We start from the raw sequence: 21,294 nt of genomic DNA on the forward strand, positions 1-21,294 counted from the left end.
TTGGTCGGAGGCCGAGTTCACTACACTCCTGAGTCTACCACAGAAGATCTTTGGTCTTCAGAGAGCTCAGGTTCCTTGCCTTGCCGCACCCATGGTCAGTCTTTCGATGTCTCCGCTCCTGGCTCGCCCACCAAGGTCTTCGCCCGTGGTCCGTCGGCTGAGGTCTTTATCTGCCCAAGTTCAGGAGGGGTCAGATGCACACCACTGCTGCCCACAGGTGGACGGTTTCCTAGCCACCCACCAGAACTCTGGCCTGCGGATGGATGGTTTCCAGGCCGCCCTCCTGATCTCCTGTCTCATTGGGGACAGTCACCTGGCTGCTCACCTGAACATTGGACCTGCCTTGGGCAGACTCCTGACCGTCCACCTTGACTCTCGGTTGGGGTCCTGGTACTCGTTGTTTGTGTCTAGAGTTCCCCAGGTTTTGCCTGTCGTTTGTTTGTTCTTTTTGTCCTCTGTGTTTTTTCGTCCTGTTTTTGTCCCGCCCCCCACCCAAGTTGGATGTAGCATCATCCTTGGGATGTCAGGAGCCATCCCTTGAGTGTGGGGTACTGTAGGGTTTTTGGGTTTTGTCCTGTCTTTGTTTCTTTCCTCATGTTTCCAGTCAGCTCTCCCTCCTTGTGTTTAGCCCTTGTCTCACCTGTGTCTAATAGTAATCACCGCAGGTGTCTGTCGTTGTCCCAATCAGTGTTGTGTATATATTCAGTTCCCTTGTGTCTTGTCTTTGTCTCCGGATTATCCTTCTATGGTGTTGTGTTTCTGCCTTTCGTCCTGTGGTTATTAGTAAGTAAGCTGCCCCATCAGCAATTGCTTTGTTTTTGTATAATAAATATTTTGATTTTCCACAAGCCTCCTGTCATCCTCCTGCAATTGGGTTCAACCCTCCTGACGGCAGAACGCGACATTTCCAGAATTCTGAAGGCCTGTGGGGAACACTAATCTGGAGTATTTGCTGATATCTTCAACCTGCCATTAGTCCAGGCAGTAGTCCCCTGTATTTTCAAATACAGCATCATCATATACCAGTTCCCAGAAGTCCAGACACATCCACCCCTAACAGCTACAGGCCAGTGGCACTAACATTTGTCACCATGAAATTGCCTAGAAATCTGGTTCTTGTGAAGAATAAAAACAATGTTTGATTATAAATTGTGACAATAAAAATATTTAATCATAAATTTGGAGAATAAAATAATGTGGGTTGGTTGGTATAATGTTTAATTATAAATTGTGAGAATAAATAATGTTTGACTATCAAGTATCTGTACAGCACCAGAAAAGACAGCTAAGAAGTGTGTCTGTGGCTGATTGGACCGGATGAAAAAGGAGATGGACTTCGGAGAGTGTGTGGTTGTGTTTGATTAGACAGAAATCAAAAGCAAGAAATGTCACTTGGATGTGTGGAGATGACAGTTTGGAGGCAAAATGGAGGAGGAGCAACGTAGTCTGTAAGGGTGAACGCAGACCACACAAACATCAGAATTGTGAAGGGGTCGAGGTATAAAAGGTAATTACACAATTCTCCAGATCTGTACACTCGTTCATACATTTATGTGTTTAGAAATGAAATTGTTGTTAATTCTAAAGAAAACGTGTGATCCTTTCCAAGCAAACCAACCTGGGGAGGTCATCAGAGCAGATTTAGGACCTCAACATACTGAAGCACATCAACCGCATGGTCCCAGATACTGTCGACCCCCTCCAGTTTGCGTACCGCCCTAATCGATCAGTGGATGATACGGTAGCAATATCCCTACACCACAATCTGCAACACCTGGAAAGCAGCAGAACATATGCCAGAATGATCTTCCTGGACTACAGTTTGGCTTTCAATACCATCCACCCAGGTAAACTGATAGAGAAGCTGACAGACCTCGGAGTCCCAACTCCCACCTGTAACTGGATCCTGTACTTCCCAAGTTGCGACAGATAGACCACAGGTAGTGAGAAAGGGAGGATGGGTGTCTGCTGAAATAGTCAGCACAGGATCCCAGCTGGGCTGTTGCCTAACCCTAAACTCTTTACCTTGTACACTTGTGTTCTATTTGACTGAATCTGTTTTGTCACAAAACACACAAAATTTCCTAAAGTTTTTCCTCTCTGACCTCTTAATAACATAATTTTGCACAAAAGCGTAACACCAAAGAAAAGCCACATAAGATCTAAAAGGACATTCAGTCTTGAGTAAGTATTTATTTTATTCTTAATTAAGTTGATTTGTCTACTCTACAATATTTTACAATGACTTAAAAGTTCACATTTTTACAAACTGTTACAAGAGATTTTACCATTATCTGTTTTCTGTAGTCATTTCCAACATGCCTTTTATTAGATTTACATCAAATCATCCTTCAAATGCATGTTTAATAATTTTATTAACTTACAATATAGTAACATATGGGGACCTCAGGTAAGTGCCGCAGTCTCATAATTCTGAGACTGCAGGTTTAAGCCCAGGTTATGTCATGAAATGCATTCGGCATAAAATTATTGCAAAATCTTTCCTGCAAGTTTGCCCTCTGTAGCAACCTCTGCAGAAGGGAACAGCTGAAAGAAAAACAACAACAACTTAATAGCATACACAATTTTACAAGGCTAGATTAGTGCTTGTAGATGGCCTCCTAATTTTAACGTTTTTAAATATAAATGTTTAATTTCTTGTTTTTGCTGAACACAAGTAATTTGGTTGAATATAGGTGGAAGGAATGAGGCCAAAGACAGATTTATCTTGGCTACTGAGTGTCTTTTTGCTCCCATGGTAAATGTGATTCTTACGGACATAAAATAGATTTTCTCTAATGAAATATGAGCTGTGCATATTTTAAAGGATTTTACACTTTTGTGAACTGTTGCTTCTTTAGCATAGCCAGTACGAATTTAACTAGAAAAGATAACTCAAAGAGAAGCCAATAAAAGGAAAAATTTAATGAAATGTCAAGGTATAACCAAAGAATACATAGGAAAAATTCTCATTACATGCAAGGCGGTATATTTTATATATTAATTTATAAATCCATCCAGTTTAAAGTTAAATTACTTAGCATATTATTAGCACATTATTAGCACATTATTATTATTAATATTATTAGCACATTATTAGCATAACATCACATTCAAATATTATTCACAAAATAAAAAATAAAAACTTTGTACAAACTGTAACATATGTTTTATGTCTGCTAATTTTCTTAAACAAACAAAATATAACACACAGGAAATCATATTAAAATAACATACTGAATTATTTACACAAAACCCTAGACAGCCTTTACCTAAACATATTTTTTGAACGATTATTTATTTTTAATATTTTTTTCAAGGAAAGTTTGATTTCTTGTGTCTGTAAAACATAAATAATTGGATTCAACATGGGTGGAAATACTGAGGTCAAAGACAGGTTTATGATCCTGGCATTTAGTTCTATGTTTGCACTCATAGTGAATGTGATTAATATTGGGACAAAATAGATTGCCACTAATGAAAGATGAGCTGTGCATGTTTTAAAGGCCTTTATTCTTTCTTGAGCTGTGGCTACTTTAGCTAAAGTATAGCCAATGCACATATAACTGGACAAGATGACTGCTAAAGGAATCCAGAGAATAAGAAATGGAAACAAACGACCAATGACTGCATTAGGAAAATAATCATTACATGCAAGTTTGTATATCTGGCCATGGTCACAGAAATAGCTATTGATAACCACAGACTTACAGAAGGAAAGTCTTGTAAGAAGACCAACTGCAATTAAAATAGCAATTATGGCAAAGATCCAGAAAAAGCCAATCAAGGAAAACATCCCCCTATTAGTTATCTTTGTTTGATAATGCAGAGGAAACATGATAGCCACCAAACGATCATAAGAGAGAGCAACCAGGTTAAGAGCCTGCAATGACAGAAAAGTAAAGCAGAAAAAAAGATAAGTCATACAGTCATTGTATGAAACATTGTAGTTATTAAACAAAAATATGTCAAGCACTTTTGGCACCAGAGCAGTGCTCTCTAACAGGTCCACCAAGGCCAGGTTGAAAACAGCAACATACTTAGGAGTTCTTAGATTATGATCCAGATATATAACAGCCATAACAGCTGTGTTTCCAAGCACTGAAACAATGTAGACAAAAAATAGAAATACATAGTAAAACTTTACATGAGGTACACCAATAAACCCCCTTATTATGAAATAAGCAGGACGAATAAAAGTTATATTTTTTCCAAGTGCTGAGTTGTAAAGGTCCATTGTGAAAATATTGGGAAGTCTCGATGCCTCCAAGCACACAACAGTGCATATCTTTTTAAAGCTACACCAGTTGTGAAGCTTTAACAACCTTTAACTGGAGACACTGGCAGAATCAGTATATGCATTTGATCCCAGGAGTCAAAGCTTTGTTTGGATTGTGGTGATGCATCACGTGAACTTTTCAGTTTGTAAGCGGGGGGGGGGGGGGGGGCAGCCCTTTATGTAACAAATCATAGCATTGAGCAGAGTTAATGAAACTGTAGTACTCTCACAGGATGAGGATGTTCTTAGTCTCAGACAGAACAAAAATAAAGTTGTCATATTCTGTAAGATTCATTGTAAACTGCTCTTTTATGAATTTGAATTCCAACATACATAAAGTAAGCACACATTTATTGTCTAGACAAAAGGAAATATTTTGTCAGTTAAGGAAAAAGAAAGCCAATAATTGCTTCTACTGTAAGACGTGAGAACAAAATAGAAGTTCCTAGAAAGAAAATATGTAAATCGTACGCTTTCATTTATCGAGACATTTTTGGTGGTTCATCCTAAACCAACACATGAATGATTTTGTTGCTGCCTGCTCCATCTGTGCCCCACAAGAATGGAAACCAAGCTCCATCAGGCCTACTGCAGCCCTTACCTACTCCCAGTCATCCATGGTCACATCTCTCTAGATTTTATCATGGGATTACCCTCATGTGAAGGCAACACTGTAATTCTCACAGTAATTGACAGGTTCACCAAGACTGCCCATTTCCTCCCACTGGTCAAGCTTCCCTCTGCCTTCGAAACTGCTCACCTTCTGGTCCAGCATGTGTTAGGAATCCATGGAATACCAACAGATATTGTGTCTGATGAGGACCCCAGTTCACCTCCCAGGTATGGTAGGCCTTTTGTAACACACTTGGGCCTCATCCAGCCTAACATCTGGATACCATCCCCAATCCAATGGTCAATCTGACATTGCAACCAAGAGCTGGAAGCTTTTCCAAGGTGTGTAATTAATAATAACCCCTCTGCTTGGACCAGATATCTAGTCTGCAAAGAACACGTTCACAACATCCATACATCTTCTGCTACCGGCTTGTCACCTTTTGAAGCGTCCTTGGGTTATACACCAGCTCTTTTACCTAGTCAAGAATCTGAAATATCTGTACCTTCTGTTCAGCATCATTTTCATTGTTGTTGGAAAGTTTAGTGACAGCCTTGTTATGCACAGCTGACCAAAACAAGAAATTCGCCAATCGACATGCTCTGTCGCCCCTACGTACCAAGTTGGCCTGAAGGTATGGCTTTTCACCCGAGACATCAATCTAAAAGACACCCCCAGGAAATTGGTTTCCACACTTCATAGACCCCTTTCCCATAGTAAAGGTCATAACTCCTCTGCAGTCATACAAAAATTACACACCTCAATGCGCAGCCATCTGCACTACCTTTCATGTATCTCAAATCAAACCTGTCTCTGAGTCTCTTGTGCCCTTCTGCCGACCTCCCTCCACCCCTCTGACTCATTGATAATCATTCGGTCTTTACCATCAGACGTACTCTGGATGTGAGACGCCGGGGTTGGGGATTCCAGTATTTGATCAACTGGGAGGGATATGACCCAGAGGATCTTGGATCCCCAGGTCATTTATTCTATATCCAAGCCTCATCACACCATTCTTTAAGGATCACCCCAAAAAAGGTCTGAGATTGCCTAGAAGCAATTCTTAAAATGGGGGTACTGTAGGATTATAGCCTTTTCTCTGCAGTTTCCTGAGTCCTGGGCGGGGCAAATGAGCAGCAGCTGTGGGTCATCTTCTTGATAAGCTCAAGGAGTATAAAAGGCTGTGGTAGTGTTCCTTTTCCTGCTGGAGAAGTAGGTACCAACCAGTATTGCTGTCAGCCTCTGTGTGATTATCTAACCTAAATAACTGAACTTATCATATTCTCCTCCGAGTTTCTTAGAACCTGCCTCCTGTGTCTCAAGTCCCAGATTCCTTGTCTCCTTCCTCGTGCCTCCAAGACCAGTACTTACCTTTGAAACTCTGCAATCTCTTACCTAGGCTACCATTTAGCTGCTCCACCACTTCACCACTTGCCCATCTACTAACCATTACAATTCTTCTGCTAATCCTCAACCCTGGACCAAACCTACCTGGAATCCTCTGCCCTCCTCTGAATGCTGTGAAACCTTTTACATATCAGTAAGAGATAGAAAACCTGATCATTGCCTACCATTTACCTCCAGATGCAATCCTTACTCTCTTCCTCCTTACCAGGTTTTCCAAGTTCCCTGTATGTATATACAGTCAAGCATCATCATGATGCATGTATGCAGGATGCAAGCATGATGATCACTCAGCCCCCTTTGAATAGCAAGCAACTATCAGGACACTAACAGCAGATTGTTAGGGTGCTAACGATCCCTTGTTAGGCTGATGGTCCTCCTTTTGCATGTGAATAGTTTGTTCTTACTGTCAGCAGCCAACTGGTTGATCCACTAGTAGACCGTTATGGCTTGGTAGAAAGTTTGAATGAGGATGTTGCACACAACAACAGGTATTAAGGTAGCTGGTCACACTGCTAACGTTACAGACAGAAAAGAAGAAGAGCCAAGCGTGCCCACTTTAAAAAAGAAGATTTTTTTTAAACAAAACTTTATTTACATAATAAATTAGCTCAACAGTGTTAAAAACAGGTGATCAGGACAAGTTTAAAATAAAATATTTACATGAGGAGCTTGTTGTATTCTAGTTCTCCCTGGTCAGAAATGGTGCATAAAACCTTCTTAAATCCCCACAGTTTCACAAAATTCTCCAAGTCTCCAGTGTCTCTGTGGAAGTAAAACTCCATCACCAGTCTGGCTTTGATGTTGCACCTCCACAGAGCCATGGCATCAAGTTGGGGTCCAGCCTGCAGTCTGTCCCTGCGAGACAAATAAACAGCCATTTTTGCTTCGGCCATTAAAAAGTTTAACGTTTGGGATTTAAACTTAGTGGCTTTGCTGTAATGTACTCCATTAATAAAAACAGATTTGGTGAAAACTGTGTCAAAAGGTTTCCGGTAAGATGGCGCCCGTGTACATGGCTTGCAATCCACCTCTGCTGATGGTGTTCAGATTATTTTTGTTTTGTTCGTTTTTTATCTGTGATATAGACTCACTGCTAATGTATGACCGACAACAGCTTCTGGATCTTTGTTTTTCTGTCATCGATGTCGCTTATTTGGAACATTATGAGCGTACCTCTGGACGCCACCCCCCGACCCCGACATCGCTTCAGACGCCGGGGAAAACGTGCTGGGCGGCTGGTAAAGCTTAAAGCCCTGCGCACTGCATCTTCCTCTTCTGCTGGTGGTCATGGTTTCCATCGCCAGCTTCCCGCGTGCCCGGACCAGGTAAACAACGGGAATTGTCAGCCGGTACGCAGCTCAGACCGACCCGGAGGGGCTGTTATTGAAAACCTGCGGCCATTGGCGTGCGCAAACTTCATCGCTGCTGGCTCCACTTTGGACAGTATCCGGATGTGTTTGGTCAACGCAAGATCTGTTACCAACAAAACTTTTGTCCTCCGGGACTACTTTCAAGAGCATGAGTTGGACTTTTTGTGCATCACAGAGACTTGGATGTCTCCGGGTGAGTCCAGCGCCTTGACGGAATTATTGCCACCGAACTGTCTGTATTTTAACGGATCGCGGCCATCAGGCCGGCACGGTGCTGGATTATTAACAATATTCAAATCAACTTTTGCCTGTAAACAACTGCCCATCCCAGTTTCTCACGCCAGCTTTGAGCTGAGCATCTTTGAACTCGGCCATTCGCCTCCGAAGTTATTTGCACTCATCTACCACCCACCTCGATCTAAGGATTTCATAAATGAGTTTTCTGACTTCTTAGCTGAAATCACACCAAAATATAATCATGTTTTCATTTTTGGGGACTTTAATTTGCACGTGTGCTGTCCTGAGAATCCCTTGGTGTTGGATTTCATGTTTTATCTTTTATCATTATTTTAATCAAGCTTGAAATTTCTTTAATTACCTTACAATCATTTAAATATTAATCAGTTACTTTGATTTGAATTACTTAGTTAAATAGAATATTAACTTCAGGCAGTTTGTCTAAATATAATCTAGTGGAAGTTCTCACTCACACACACACACACACACACACACACAATCACACATGCAGGGACTGACGCACACACACAGACAAGAATGTAGTTTGCTTAGACATAACTAGTAAAGATGATAGAACTTAATATAGCTGTCTAAACTTAGTAAAGATGATAGAACTTAATATAGCTGACTAAACATAATTAGTAAAGATAGTAGAAAGTAGCATTTAATCATTTAACAAGCATTTAATCGTTTAACAAGTATGCTCAGCTCAAGAGAAAGTTAACAAAGGACCATAAAACCATAAAACCTTATCTTTTGGTATGTGACCTCCAAGGCCGAGGAGCCCCGTAACCATGACAACGGAGTGTTTAAACCAATCAGGAGCAGTCTTTGTTAAATAAGGGAAAGAGTCAGGACCGAGGTCATTGCATTTTGCTGGAGGATTGCCATCAGACAGGTCTGTCTTTGAAATGCCCGTGTATGCATACATTGTAATTGTATCTTTGGATTTCTGAGTACTTGTAAATCTGTCGAATAAATCTCTTTGAACTAAGGAACTGCTTCAGCTGTATTGAACGCCAATGTGGTTCTTATAAGCCACGTCACTTGGTTAAGGACTTTTTAGATTTATTGGACTCGGTTAATCTAAAGGCTCCAGTATACTGCCGCGTATGTCCATTCACGCGTACGTATGCGTGTACGGTACGCAGAGGGCTCAGACATGATACTCCAGCATACACCCCGAGCAGCTGCAGAGCAGCTTCACAGACAAGGGGCGTTTACCTTGGGGACAAATTGAGGTTGCCAATTGGTCATTTGCTGACATGCCTACTGGATTGATTGACAGGTCGGAAAAAAGGGAAAAAAAGCGAGCGCTGGCAGCCTCCGCCGCAGCGGTGTTCTGTGTTTATATGTTGTTAATAAAAATATCTAAAAAAAATAAATAACAGAGTGCGCTGGCTCTACAGCCCACACATCAGACCAGCCCACCAGGAAATCTCCAGACCCTCCCGCAGCCACACTGGACCTGAGTTTAATTCGCTCATAACAAATTCCTCCATTTCTCACCATTTCAGTCATGGCATCAACGGAGGAGGAAGAGATCACTGCCTCTTGGCAAAAAAACAAAAGAAAAGGCCAGATCAGGGATGAAGAAGGGGAATTTAATACATTAGTGTTGCATACAAAGCAGTCCGTCGCTGGGCAGTTTATTGTGCGACACCGCGTACGCGTATGCTTTCGTAAAAATGTGAGCTTTGCACGGACATGCCCTGGGGGGGTACGCACGTACCTCTGCATACGTACGTGTGTACCTCTGCATATAGATGTACGCGGCAGTATACTGGGGGCTTAACTCAGCATGTAAACGGTCCCACCCAAGAGCGCGGACATACACTGGACCTTGTTTTAACACGTGATGTGACTGTTAGTAATCTTGTTATTGGTGATAAAGTTTTTTCAGACCACATACCAGTCCAGTTTGAGTTCACCCTCCCCCATCTAACTCCTAAGCCGTGCATTCCTGCATGTCGCATTAACCACTTCACTGCCACACGTTTCACTGATGTTTATAACTCTCTGAAATGATAATTCAGCCCCCAGTGTTTCTCACCACCACTGAGGAGCTGACATCCCAGTTCAACTATGTCTGCTTAAAGACTCTGGATCATGTTGCGCCTGTTAAAACCAAAAAAATCAAAACTCAGAGCAGAACCGTGGCTGAGTGACGTCACCAAGGCTGTTAGGCAGCAATGTAGGAGGGCGGAGCGAAAGTGGAGGAAAGACAGGCTACAGGTCTCTTTTCAAATACTTAAAGAGAGTTGGCGCTGTTATCAGAAAGCAGTGAAAGCTGCTAAATCCAAATACTTTTCTGATATAATTACCTCAAACTCTCACAACCCACGTGTCCTCTTCTCCACCCTAAACTCTGTTCTCCACCTCACTGAACCATCACCTCTGGAAGCCTCGACTGAGCTGTGCGACAACTTCTTACATTTCTTTTTGGAAAAAATTGCAAACACCCGGGCTCTCATTTCCCCTCCAACTCATGACCCATCCAGCCCACTTCAATCTTTAGCTCTATTTGACCATTTTGAACCCATCACTCAATCTTCTCTAGAGCAGGTCATGTGCAGCTTGAAACCCCCTGGCTCCCCCTTTGATGTGGTCCCCCCTCGACTACTAAAAGAGGCTTTTCCCACTTTAGGTCCATCCATTCTTGCCATAGTAAACAGTAGTTTATCCACTGGCGGGGTGCCAAAACCTTTAAACATGCTGCTGTCCAGCCCCTCCTGAAAAAAACAAACCTTGACCCCTCAGTCGTGTCCAACTTCCGGCCTGTCTCCAGACTCCCATTTGTTTCTAAACTACTGGAGAAAATAGTCGAGTCCCAGTTGAAGTGCTTCCTGGAGGGTCACGCCATCTTAGAGCTATTCCAATCTGGCTTTAAACCTCTCCTTAGCACTGAAACTGCCCTGCTGAAGGTCTTTAATGGCATTTTCTTAACCACTGATACCGGTGATTCTGTGCTGCTTGTCCTATTGGACCTCACAGCCGCCTTTGACACCATTGACCATGAGATCCTCATTGCTATGTTAAAGCAGTGCATGGGTATCACAGGGTCAGCCCTCAATTGGTTCATATCTTACCTCGCTGACAGATCCTTTTGTGTCTCCATCAAGCATTTTAGTTCTGCAGCAGCAGAGTTTAAATGGGGGGTTCCGCCGGGGTCCATCTTGGGTCCCCTCCTATTCTCTTTATACCTGCTGCCGCTTGGTGCTATTTTCCGGAAACACAACATGCCCTTCCACTTCTACGCCGATGACTGTCAAATTTACTATCCCCCTAAGACACAATGGCACATGCTCTATTCAACCTCTGCTCGACTGCCTGGCTGACATCAGGGACTGGATGGCTTTAAACTTCTTAAGTTTCAATAAAAAGAAGTCTGAAGTCATGTTGTTCCCTCCCAATGACACGATCACAAACCACTGTATCGACCTCTCCGCTCTAACCCTGTCAGAAAAACAAAGAGTCACTTTCTGCCACAGTCTGGGAGTGATAATGGACCCTTCCCTGAAACTTAACAATCATTAGTTTCTTTCAACTGAGGCGGCTGTCTAAACTGAAGCCCATATTGTCCAAAAATAACCTAGAGACAGTAATACATGCATTCATTACATCTAGGCTTGATTACTGCAATTCGCTCCTGTTTGGTATCAGTCAAACCTCCGTAGCACGACTACAACTTGTCCAGAATGCAGCAGCCCGATTTTTAACCTGTACAGGCAAAAGAGAGCACATCACACCAGTTTTGGCCTCCCTGCACTGGTTACCGGTTCACTTTCGAATCCAGTTCAAAATACTCATGTATGTCTACAAATCACTGAACAGTTTCGCTCCGCCTTATCTCTCTGATCTGCTACAACTGTATGTCCCACCACATTCCCTGAGGTCAGCGGACCAGTTGCTCCTCACAGTTCCAGGAACTCGTCTTAAGCGCAGAGGTGACAGGGCCTTCTCTGTAGCAAGACCAAGACTCTGGAACGAGTTACCTCTGCTTGTCAGACAGGCCCCTCCCTCTCGGTTTTCAAGTCCCATTTAAAAACTCACTACTATTCAGTAGCATTCAACACCAGAGGATCTGTGTTTTGAACCTGTACGCTCCACACTGGTTTGTCGTCATTATCTGCATCGTTTTTATGTCTATATTCTGATTTACTTCATTTTGTATTTTGCTTTGTGTGTTACCTGTTGTTCTGTCTGTACAGCACTTTGGTTGGCCTTGTCCCTGTTTTAAGTGCTATATAAATAAAATGGTATGATATGGTATGGTAAAAAGGCTAAAGATCCTCGTCATTAGATTAAACAGAGCCATCAGCCATACACAATCTGTAAAAACACGAAAAACACTCTCAGACAAACTGCAAAAAGGACACTTGTTGAAAACTTCAGGATTGATGACCACCAAAAATAAAGAGTTTGTTGCAATTGCGCCGTGAAGGATCCTCCATTGAAGATCGCCAATCCGTTTTTTGTTGGAGGTTTGTAAAGAGTCCTCCACTGAGGCGTCTGACTTCCGAGCTTGTCGTACCCCACGCTGACAGCTCTGCTGTGCAGAGTTCTCTTGTTCAGGATCTTAACAGGTCTTATAAAGTATTTTTGGTCCCGTTCTGCACAAGTCTATCTTTGGGTCCGTGTTGCGTAGCAGAGGACCACTGTCTTTTGCAAACTTCTAGTTACGTATCCTCCAGGAGCAATTTGAGATAAGTTGGCTTGTCCAAGGCCTGCGGGGAGGCCAAATTCAGCTAAAAACAGTTTTGGCTGCCAGACTATATTTTTTGTCTGCCTTCAAGTGCTGCTGGTACCCTCAATGGCAAATCCAAACAGCCAGAATTGAAGGTTTTCTCACAAACAGAAACATCTAAAAGCTGAGAAGCATATCAGTCAGAAATGGCACAATAGGCATTAGATAAAAGTAGCTCAATTGGCTTAAAGCCTACCTGCAGCAGCTAGTCTAGCCTCTCTCACACATAGCCTGGTTGTGAGTGTCACTGCATGTCAGTGCATGATCTGTTCCGGAAGCACAATCAGTACCGTGCATTCAATCAGGTCACAGGAGAGGTGTGCCCAGAATGGTCTTATTGTTTTTTGTATTGAAGAGGAGTTAAGCCCCCAGTATACTCCCGCGTATGTCCATACGCAGAGGTATGCACGTACATACGCGGAGATACGAGCGTACCCCCCAGGGCATGTCCATGCAAAGCTCAATTTTTATGACCGCATACGTGGTGTCGCACAATAAACTGCCCAGCGACGGACTGTTTTATATGCGACACCAATGTATTAAATTCCCCTTCTTCATCCCTGATCTGTCTTTTTCTTTTGTTTTTTTGCCAAGAGGCAAGTTCCTCCTCCGTTGATGCTATGACTGAAATGGTGAGAAATGAAGGAATTTGTTATGAGCGAATCAAACGCAGGTCCAACATGGCTGCGGGAGGGTCTGGAGATTTCCTGGTGGGCTGGTCTGATGTGTGGTCTGCAGAGCTAGCGCTCCCTGTTTTTTTTTTTGTTTTTTTTAATTAGATGTTTTTATTAACAACATATAAACACAGAACACCGCTGCGGCTGAGGCTGCCAGCGCTCGTTTTTTTTTTTTCTTTTCTCCGACCTGTCAATCAATCCAGTGGGCGTGTCAACAAATGACCAATCGGCGACCTCAATTTGTCCTGAAAGTAAACACCCCTTGTCTGTGAAGCTGCTTTGCAGCTGCTCAGGGTGTACGCTGGAGTCTGAAGTTTGAACCCTCTGCGTACAATTCACGTGTACGTATGCGTGAACGGACATACGTGGGAGTATACTGGGGGCTTTACTGATAGAGATGAAGAGGAGTTACTGTTACTGAAGAATACAACTTTTAACGAGAGTCTATGGGCAACGATTTTTGCGCCCCAGAGCTGAAATACGTCACCAGACAACGTTGATGAAGAAAACAACTTTACTCATCATTAACTATAAAATATTTATCTTGCACAACTAAAAAAACATACATATATTTTGAAATAATTTTTATTTCATTATTTAATTTTTATTTAATTTTTTTATGGATAATGTGGTGAGTGAAGAGTGGTGGTGTGGCACCCTAGCACCCTCTATTAGCCAGCTGCCACTGGTAAGATGCCAAGATAAATACAAAGTACAAGGGGAACCCAAAGAAGAATAACTGGAAAAAGAGCACCAAGCACACAACTGGGTGAAATATTGTTGCAGCCAAGCCGAAACACAGGGCCGTGGTCACAGAAATAACTGTTAATAATCACAGACTTACAGAAAGAAAGTCTTGTGGTAAACCCAACTGTATTACAGAAAAGAAAGCAATCAACCACAAAGGACCAACAAAACCCACCATGAACTTTCGAGTTACCTTCACATGATAGTGCACTGTGCAGTGGATGCATTCATTCATTCAACCTTTATTCAGACAAGTAAATCCCATTGAGCCTCGAGGACTCGTTTACAAGAGAGACCTGATTTTAAAAAAAATGATGATAACAATGGACAACAGCGACAACAATAGACGGCAATAAAATTAAATTATTATTATTATATACATGATAGCCATTAGTCTATTGTAGAACATTGCCACCAGATTAAGACATTGCATCATAAGTAGAAAGAAGCAAAAAAACATATAAATGCCAAACAGTCATTGTAAGAAATAAGATGATATTTAAACAGAGAGATGTCAATAACCTTTGGTACCAAAACAGTGCAGCCTAAAGTATCCGTAAGTGACAGGCTGAAAACTGCAACACTTGGGACCTCTTCACATGGGATCCAAAATTATTACAGTCATTACAAACATGTTTCCCACCACTGAAAAGATATAAACAAAGAAGAGAAATATAAAATAATAATTATTTTTCAAGATACCTATAAAGCCACTTGTAAAAAAAAAAAATGCAGGGCGGACAAAGGTTATGTTTTCCTCAAGAGCTGTGTTGAAAAATTCCATTGGTGAACTTTTGTGTTGATCAGCTCTTGATTTTTTTCTGTTTTCTTCAGTGAGCTCTGTTCAGTAAAGAAGAACTATAATGAAGGCATGGCTTATAGCAAGTTTTTGTTCCCTGCAGCCAACTGTACTGCAGCTTATGGCCAATATAGCCCATAGTGTTCTTGTGACTCCATGTGTTTGCGTTACATCAGTCAACTCCTGGCAAGTCACTCTCAAAGGGGGCTGTGCGTAACTTGAAACACTAAACTTCAACAGAAGACAGTAGAATACAATATACTGTACTCATTACATACACTTAGGTCGTTTTCACACTAGATAGTCCGGTAGACTCGGTTCGGGACCAATATTCATGACATTTTGTTTACATTTGAGCTGGTGAGTTTGCGTTCACACTGCACTGTGCAGTTGAGTCAACCTGTTGAACCAACCTATTCCCCCGCTCGCCTGTGGAGGCGCTGCACCAAGAACTACTGAAAGAAACTACACAAAACCTCTGAAGACGTCTTCTTCTTCTTCTGTAAATAAAAATAAAAACGAAGTGGCATCAAGTTTTAGCAGTTTTAGGAGTTATATTTTGTCATTTTTCAAAAATGGACTTAGCATGAGCATAAGATGAGACAGAAGACCATGGAGAATATTGTTTTTCCACACAAGGCAACTGACGGCTCCATATAAGGTCAGAGAAATGCGTGTTTGTTTGTCCTGCGGAGTGGGTCCGGTCTGTTTGCATTCACACTGCACTCGAACCGCGCTGGAGTTCGCTTCTACCGGACGGAGACCTAGGTTTTAGCCCGGGCCAGAGTTCGCCTTTTTGTTCCGTGACAGAGTTCGATGGCGCGTTCACACCTCCCTAAACGAGACGGACTTTCAAGGAAAACGAGCTAGAGTTCGATTAAAGTGGACTAAACATGGCTAGTGTGAATGCACCTTATACTTTAAAAATATAGTAATATTTGGAGCTTTTCACTTGTCCAAAAACTGAATACAGCAGAACATACCTCATGTAACTTGTTACCAACAGAACTTCAGGGTTCCCCAAACTTTTACACACTATGGACTGGTTTTATGCAAGACAATTTTCCACAGACCAGCAATATGGGTGCGAGTGTGAGGGGTTACCACACACATAACAAAACACAATAAAGTGCATCACATATAAATTAATTATTATTTCATCTAGCTACCTAACAGTCACCAATGGTGTGCCACAAGGCTCAGTTTTAGGTCCCAATTTTTTTTACAATTTGTATAAATAATGTAGCTCAAAACATTCCTTACATATCCTTGCATCTCTATGCCGACTGTTGTTTATTGCCGAGCCAACACAGGTGCCAAGGTTTTCCAGCTTCTACAGTCTGCATTTGACATCATTCTGTCAGACTTATTCCATCTCAAGCTGGTGCTAAATGCTGACAAAACCAAAGGGATGTTTCCTGATGCATGCTCAATAATCCAGGCGGAGAAATCTAAAAATGTTAAGTCAGGTCCTCTGGACGTTCAAAAAACAAAACAAAAAAAAACAAATAACAACAACAGCAACAACAACAAAGTCCATGCTCAATAATCCAGGTATACAATCCAACATTTTTCAGTCAGGTCATCTGGACAGTTTATTTGTTTTTGTGCTGAAACGTTTCAGCTTCAATGCGGAAGGCTTCATCAGTCATGGAAACACACAACACAAAACTGAAAAACAACAATAACAACAAAAAAAATAGGGATGTTGTTTTCCTACAGAAAGTCGGTGCCAGCAACTCTTCCTCCTATCTCATCCATAGTGTTCCTATTGAGTTTGTAGATTCTTACAAATACTTGGGAATTTTGGTTGCACGTCTTTCTTTTCAGAATCAGAATCAGAATAAACTTTATTGGAATTGCACCGAGGTACAACACGAATATGTACGTACAGTCGTCCGAAAGATGGGTGGAGTGCACGAAGCTGCAACTACAGGAGAGCGCGGCCATTTTATCCTTATCAGATAATAATCTTAGATAGGAAAAGGGGGAGAAACATGAGGGTAGATAGTGGTATTACAAAAAAAGATCTTTCACATCTTGTCTATCAGGACACGATTTGAGACATCAAAAAACTCTACCAGCAAGCACAATTAAAACATGATTACATTTGCATTTGACATCGAGGTGTTGAGATTTGTCCATGAGCTTTTTTTCAGATCAGCCACAGTTTCTGAGGATGTTGTTTTCAGCCAGCAGTTCTGATTAGCTTGCACAGAAAGTTCTCGTGGGGGGGAGGGGGGGGGATAGATGAAGCTTTTGTCCTTGGATACTCATGTCCCAGGAGAAATTTGATAGTCAGCCTGTCTCCGAGGCCATTGGGAGTCTGATTCAGATAAGCTTGATTTTTGTTTTTCTTCAGGCAGACAGATTTTTTTTCTTCAGCCTTGAGTCCATCTGGGCGTTCTGGTTCCGAAAAAGCCTAACTGTGGGATTCCATTCCACTGATCCATGCTATTAGTCTTCTTCAATGTCGAACCCACCACGCTGACGAGTCCCAGAAGCCACAGGTGGCCTGCGATTCTCAATCGCCTCCACCTTACGGCTAAGCTCGTAGGCCAGACGATTTAAAGTTCCCACGGTGAGGACCAGACCTTCACACTGACTCAGAAGCTTTTCCATGGACAAAACTGCTCCCGCTGTCTTTTTCAAAAGTCGATAAAACAGAGCCCCGCCAATGCCAAAAAGCAGAGTCCCTGCTATCATAAGTCCAAATATGTAAACGTCTTCAACATCCTCTTGAGACAGGACTGTAATGCACATCGATTGCCACACTCCCCACGAATCCATGACGTACCCCACAGCGTGACTCTCAGCTGGACATGCCGGTTCCCCAGGACCTTGTCGCTTTGATGAAAAAATCTTATCAATAGAGTTGAACGCCCACGATACCAAATCCATAATCTTCTTAATTTATGTTCGGGAAATGAGACCCAGGCGCTTCAGACAGACAGAGATCAGAGCAGGAAGAAGGAAAAGAACAGGGGAGGAGAAACAGAAGCTGCCACCTCGATCAGAGCCTGGGAGGAAAAACTACATACTACATTTCGAAAATTTGATCAAGAAACTGAAATTAAAACTGTTTTTTTTTTTTTTTTTTTTTTTTTTTTTTTTTCAGAAATAGATCTTGCTTAACTCTGAATGCCAGAAAATGCCTCGTAACCACTACCTTCCTACTGGCCATTGACTATGGTGACGTTATTTACACGAATGTCCCTGCCAGCTCCTTGCAGATGTTAGATGCTGTCTATCATGAGCACCAGTAACCCCCTTGACCCAAAAAGGAAGAAGCAGGTAAAGATAATGGATAGATGGACGAATGGATGGATGGGAACACATCACTGGTTGTAACTACAGTACCCATCACTGCACTCTGTACTCCTTGGTCAGATGGTCATCATTAGCTAAACATAGGCTCTCACACTGGTTCATTTTAATCTATAAATCACTCCTTGGTCTGATACCTTCATATATCTCCTCCCACATCACGCCGTCAGTGCATTTACAACATGCGTTCTCAGGCCATCATTACCCAGTGTTCCCTCAGTGCAGACTGAACTTGGCAAAAAGTCATTTTCCTACTCAGCTCCTGTAACACCTTGCAACAGGAATTGAAGTTGTTCACCTTAATTTCTTTAAGGAGTTTTAAACATTTGATAATGTCAATAGAAAAATCTAAGCAAATATGTTCTTGTTTTTAGTACTCTTATTTTAACTGCATTTTTACTGTAGTTTATTAATGTAATTGTTTACTCTTATGTTGTCTGTACTTTATATGTTCTGTCTGGAACAGGTCCCTCATGTAAATGAATCCTCGTGGCTCAGTGAGACTAGCCTGTATAAATAAAGGCTGAATGAATGAATTACATCTATTATTTAAATTTAATTAAAGTTTATATTTTGTCCATCTATCCATCCATGATCTTTTACCTGCTTCTTCCATTTTGGGTCACGGGGGTTGCCGGTGCCCATGTCCAGCAATTATTGTGCGAGGGGCGGGGTACACCCTGGACGGGTCGTAAGTCCATCACAGGGCCCATCCATCCATCCAGCCGTTATCTTTACCGGGTTCTTCCATTTTGGGTCACGGGGGTCGCCGGTGCCCATGTCCAGCAATCACTGTGCAAGGGGCGGGGTACACCCTGGACGGGTCGCAAGTCCATCACAGGGACACATAGAGACAAACGAGACAACCATTCACTCTCTCACTCAGACCTAGGGACAATTTAGAGTTACCATTCAGCCTAACATGCATGTTTTTAGTCTGTGGGAGGAAACTGGAGTACCTGGAGAAAACCCACACATGCACGGAGAGAATATGTAAACTCCACCCAGAAAGTTTCCTGGACCAGGATTTGAACCAGGGACCTGCTCACTGAGAAGCAGCAGCTCTACTAGTTGCGCCACCATGCTGCCCATCATTATTATTATTATTATTATTATTATTATTATATAATATTGTTATAATATTATGTTCCCTTCTTCGGGCTGCTGTTGAATATACCATATTATTTTACATTATTAGTTGTTTTTTTACTATACTTTTTAGGTGCTTAGTGTATTTTTTTTTTCCAAGTGTTTGGCATATATCTTATATCCTTATATACTGTTTGTTTTTATACTTTATATTTTATATTTATATACTTGTATTTGTATCTTTGCTATTTTTGGGAAGCAGGTGCCACTTGTCCTGAGCCTAGATCTGCTGGAGGTTTCTTCCTCACAAGGGAGTTTTTCCTTTCCACTGTCGACTTCATGCTTGCTCAAGATGAGAGTTCTACGATGGTGTTAAATTCAAAGCAGTCTTCTCCTCAGAAAAATAGTGTTAATTTATTTTTATATGTATGTTTCTGTTCAGTGCTCTAGATGACTTCTGTTCTGACTTGGCGCTATATAAATTGAACTTAAATGTCCAATCAAGGACTGGGTTTGCAAATTAGACTGTGGCTAGAAAACCTTCATACAAAACAATGTTTGCTCTGTTTTTATCATGCAGCATTGTTTATTTAGCTGTCCTTAATCAAATAAACTTGAATTAAAATAAACTGAATTAACTGGGACTTTGAGTGCACAATTTTGTTCCACCTCATGTACTACATGTGATGCCAATGACAATAAAGAACCTTGAACCTTGAATATATCATACCCAAATTTTTAAAGTTCTTTATGTCATTTTGCTTTTTAACTTTAAAAGTTAGTCGGATCATAATTTAGTTACAAAGTTTAAAATAAACATATAAACTGTCGTTCATTCTAATGAAGTTAGTCGACTGTTGTTTAGTCCCTCGCTGACAGATGGAAATGTTCTACCTAATGAGGCTGTTAATGAGCTGTGTTTTCTCTCTGCTCAAGCAGAATGATGACACATCCCGAGAAGTGAGGTAAACATCTTGTCCCTGACTGCACAGGACAGTCAGGAGGGAAAAACAGTTTGTTTGGCAAGTTCCAAGACAACAATAACCATTGCATTGTCTTATGAAGTAAGAAACTTTTAACTCTGAATAATTTATACTAGTGTGCATAAAATAAAAAAAGCAAAAGAAATAAAGGTTTGTTTATTTATAATTTACACAGTTAAGATCAAGTTAGAGTTAAAAACATCTTAAATTTCAAGTTTTAAAAATGATTGAAAACTGATGTAAAAATTATTTTCTTTGGCCAAAATTCAGAGAGTTACAGATGAAACTCAAACTTCCAAGAAAGTGAATCCTAAATTATTGACACATGTACAATTAATTCTGACAGAAGCCACCTGGCTCAATGTGCTGTGCCCTAAAACAATATAAGAACAAACCTCAAGTGGCTATTAGAGCTGACTGCCGAGTCTCTAAAGCCAAATTGGCACAGTACAGATTATCCATGGGGATTTACTATTAAGGTATTGTTGCCAAATAAATGAAATTAGTTCCTTGGGAGCATTATACATGTTTAGATTGTCCCACAGTGAGATCTCATGAGCTCATCTCTGAATGTAAATGATAAAAAAAAAATTAATATAAGGTTGTGTTATTAAATTTTATGAGTCTTTTTATGATTCCCAAAAGAACTACAGCAATTTAGGGATTTTCTAATCAGTTTATTGTCCATGTTCATTTAAAAGGCAAAGAAAAATAAAAGTAGTGCCTATCTTCTATCGCCTTTCATGCCAAGAGGGGGTGAAGTTATGTCCACTTTGCTCAAACCTTAATGACATTTTGTGTAATCTGAAACAACATTGTGATATGGGTGGGTTTGGGGTGGGTGCAGGTTCGGGGTTCTGGGGGAGTGTCGCTCCCGGGCTGGGGTCCCGGCTTGATCCGGGGGTCTCGGGTCTTGGCAGGTATGTTGTCGAGGTCTTGGGCCAGTGCATGCGCCAGCGCCCGGCCCTGGCCTGGGGGCCCTTGGTGCGCTGGTGGGCTTTGGGGCCTCTGCTATGGGG

General features: G+C 41.6%; 1 protein-coding gene and 1 pseudogene across 1 annotated transcript; both read right to left on the reverse strand.

The window, feature by feature from the left end:
• Positions 1–3,268: 3,268 nt before the first annotated feature.
• LOC119419997 (olfactory receptor 146-like) lies at positions 3,269–4,237 on the reverse strand. Its single transcript, XM_037687364.1, has one exon. It carries the CDS (start codon positions 4,235–4,237, stop codon positions 3,269–3,271), a length of 969 nt encoding a protein of 322 aa, XP_037543292.1.
• A 7,986-nt stretch (positions 4,238–12,223) lies between these two features.
• On the reverse strand, positions 12,224–14,861 carry LOC119420874 (annotated as a pseudogene).
• Positions 14,862–21,294: the final 6,433 nt, after the last annotated feature.

This window comes from Nematolebias whitei, chromosome 14 (assembly GCF_014905685.2).
Source record: "Nematolebias whitei isolate Nwh7 chromosome 14, NemWhi1, whole genome shotgun sequence".
Classification (NCBI taxonomy): domain Eukaryota; kingdom Metazoa; phylum Chordata; class Actinopteri; order Cyprinodontiformes; family Rivulidae; genus Nematolebias; species Nematolebias whitei.

What these genes read in the sequence shown, in the direction of transcription:
- LOC119419997 (XM_037687364.1), bottom strand. Translation starts at nt 4,237, where the DNA reads ATGGACCTTTACAACTCAGCACTTGGAAAAAATATAACTTTTATTCGT.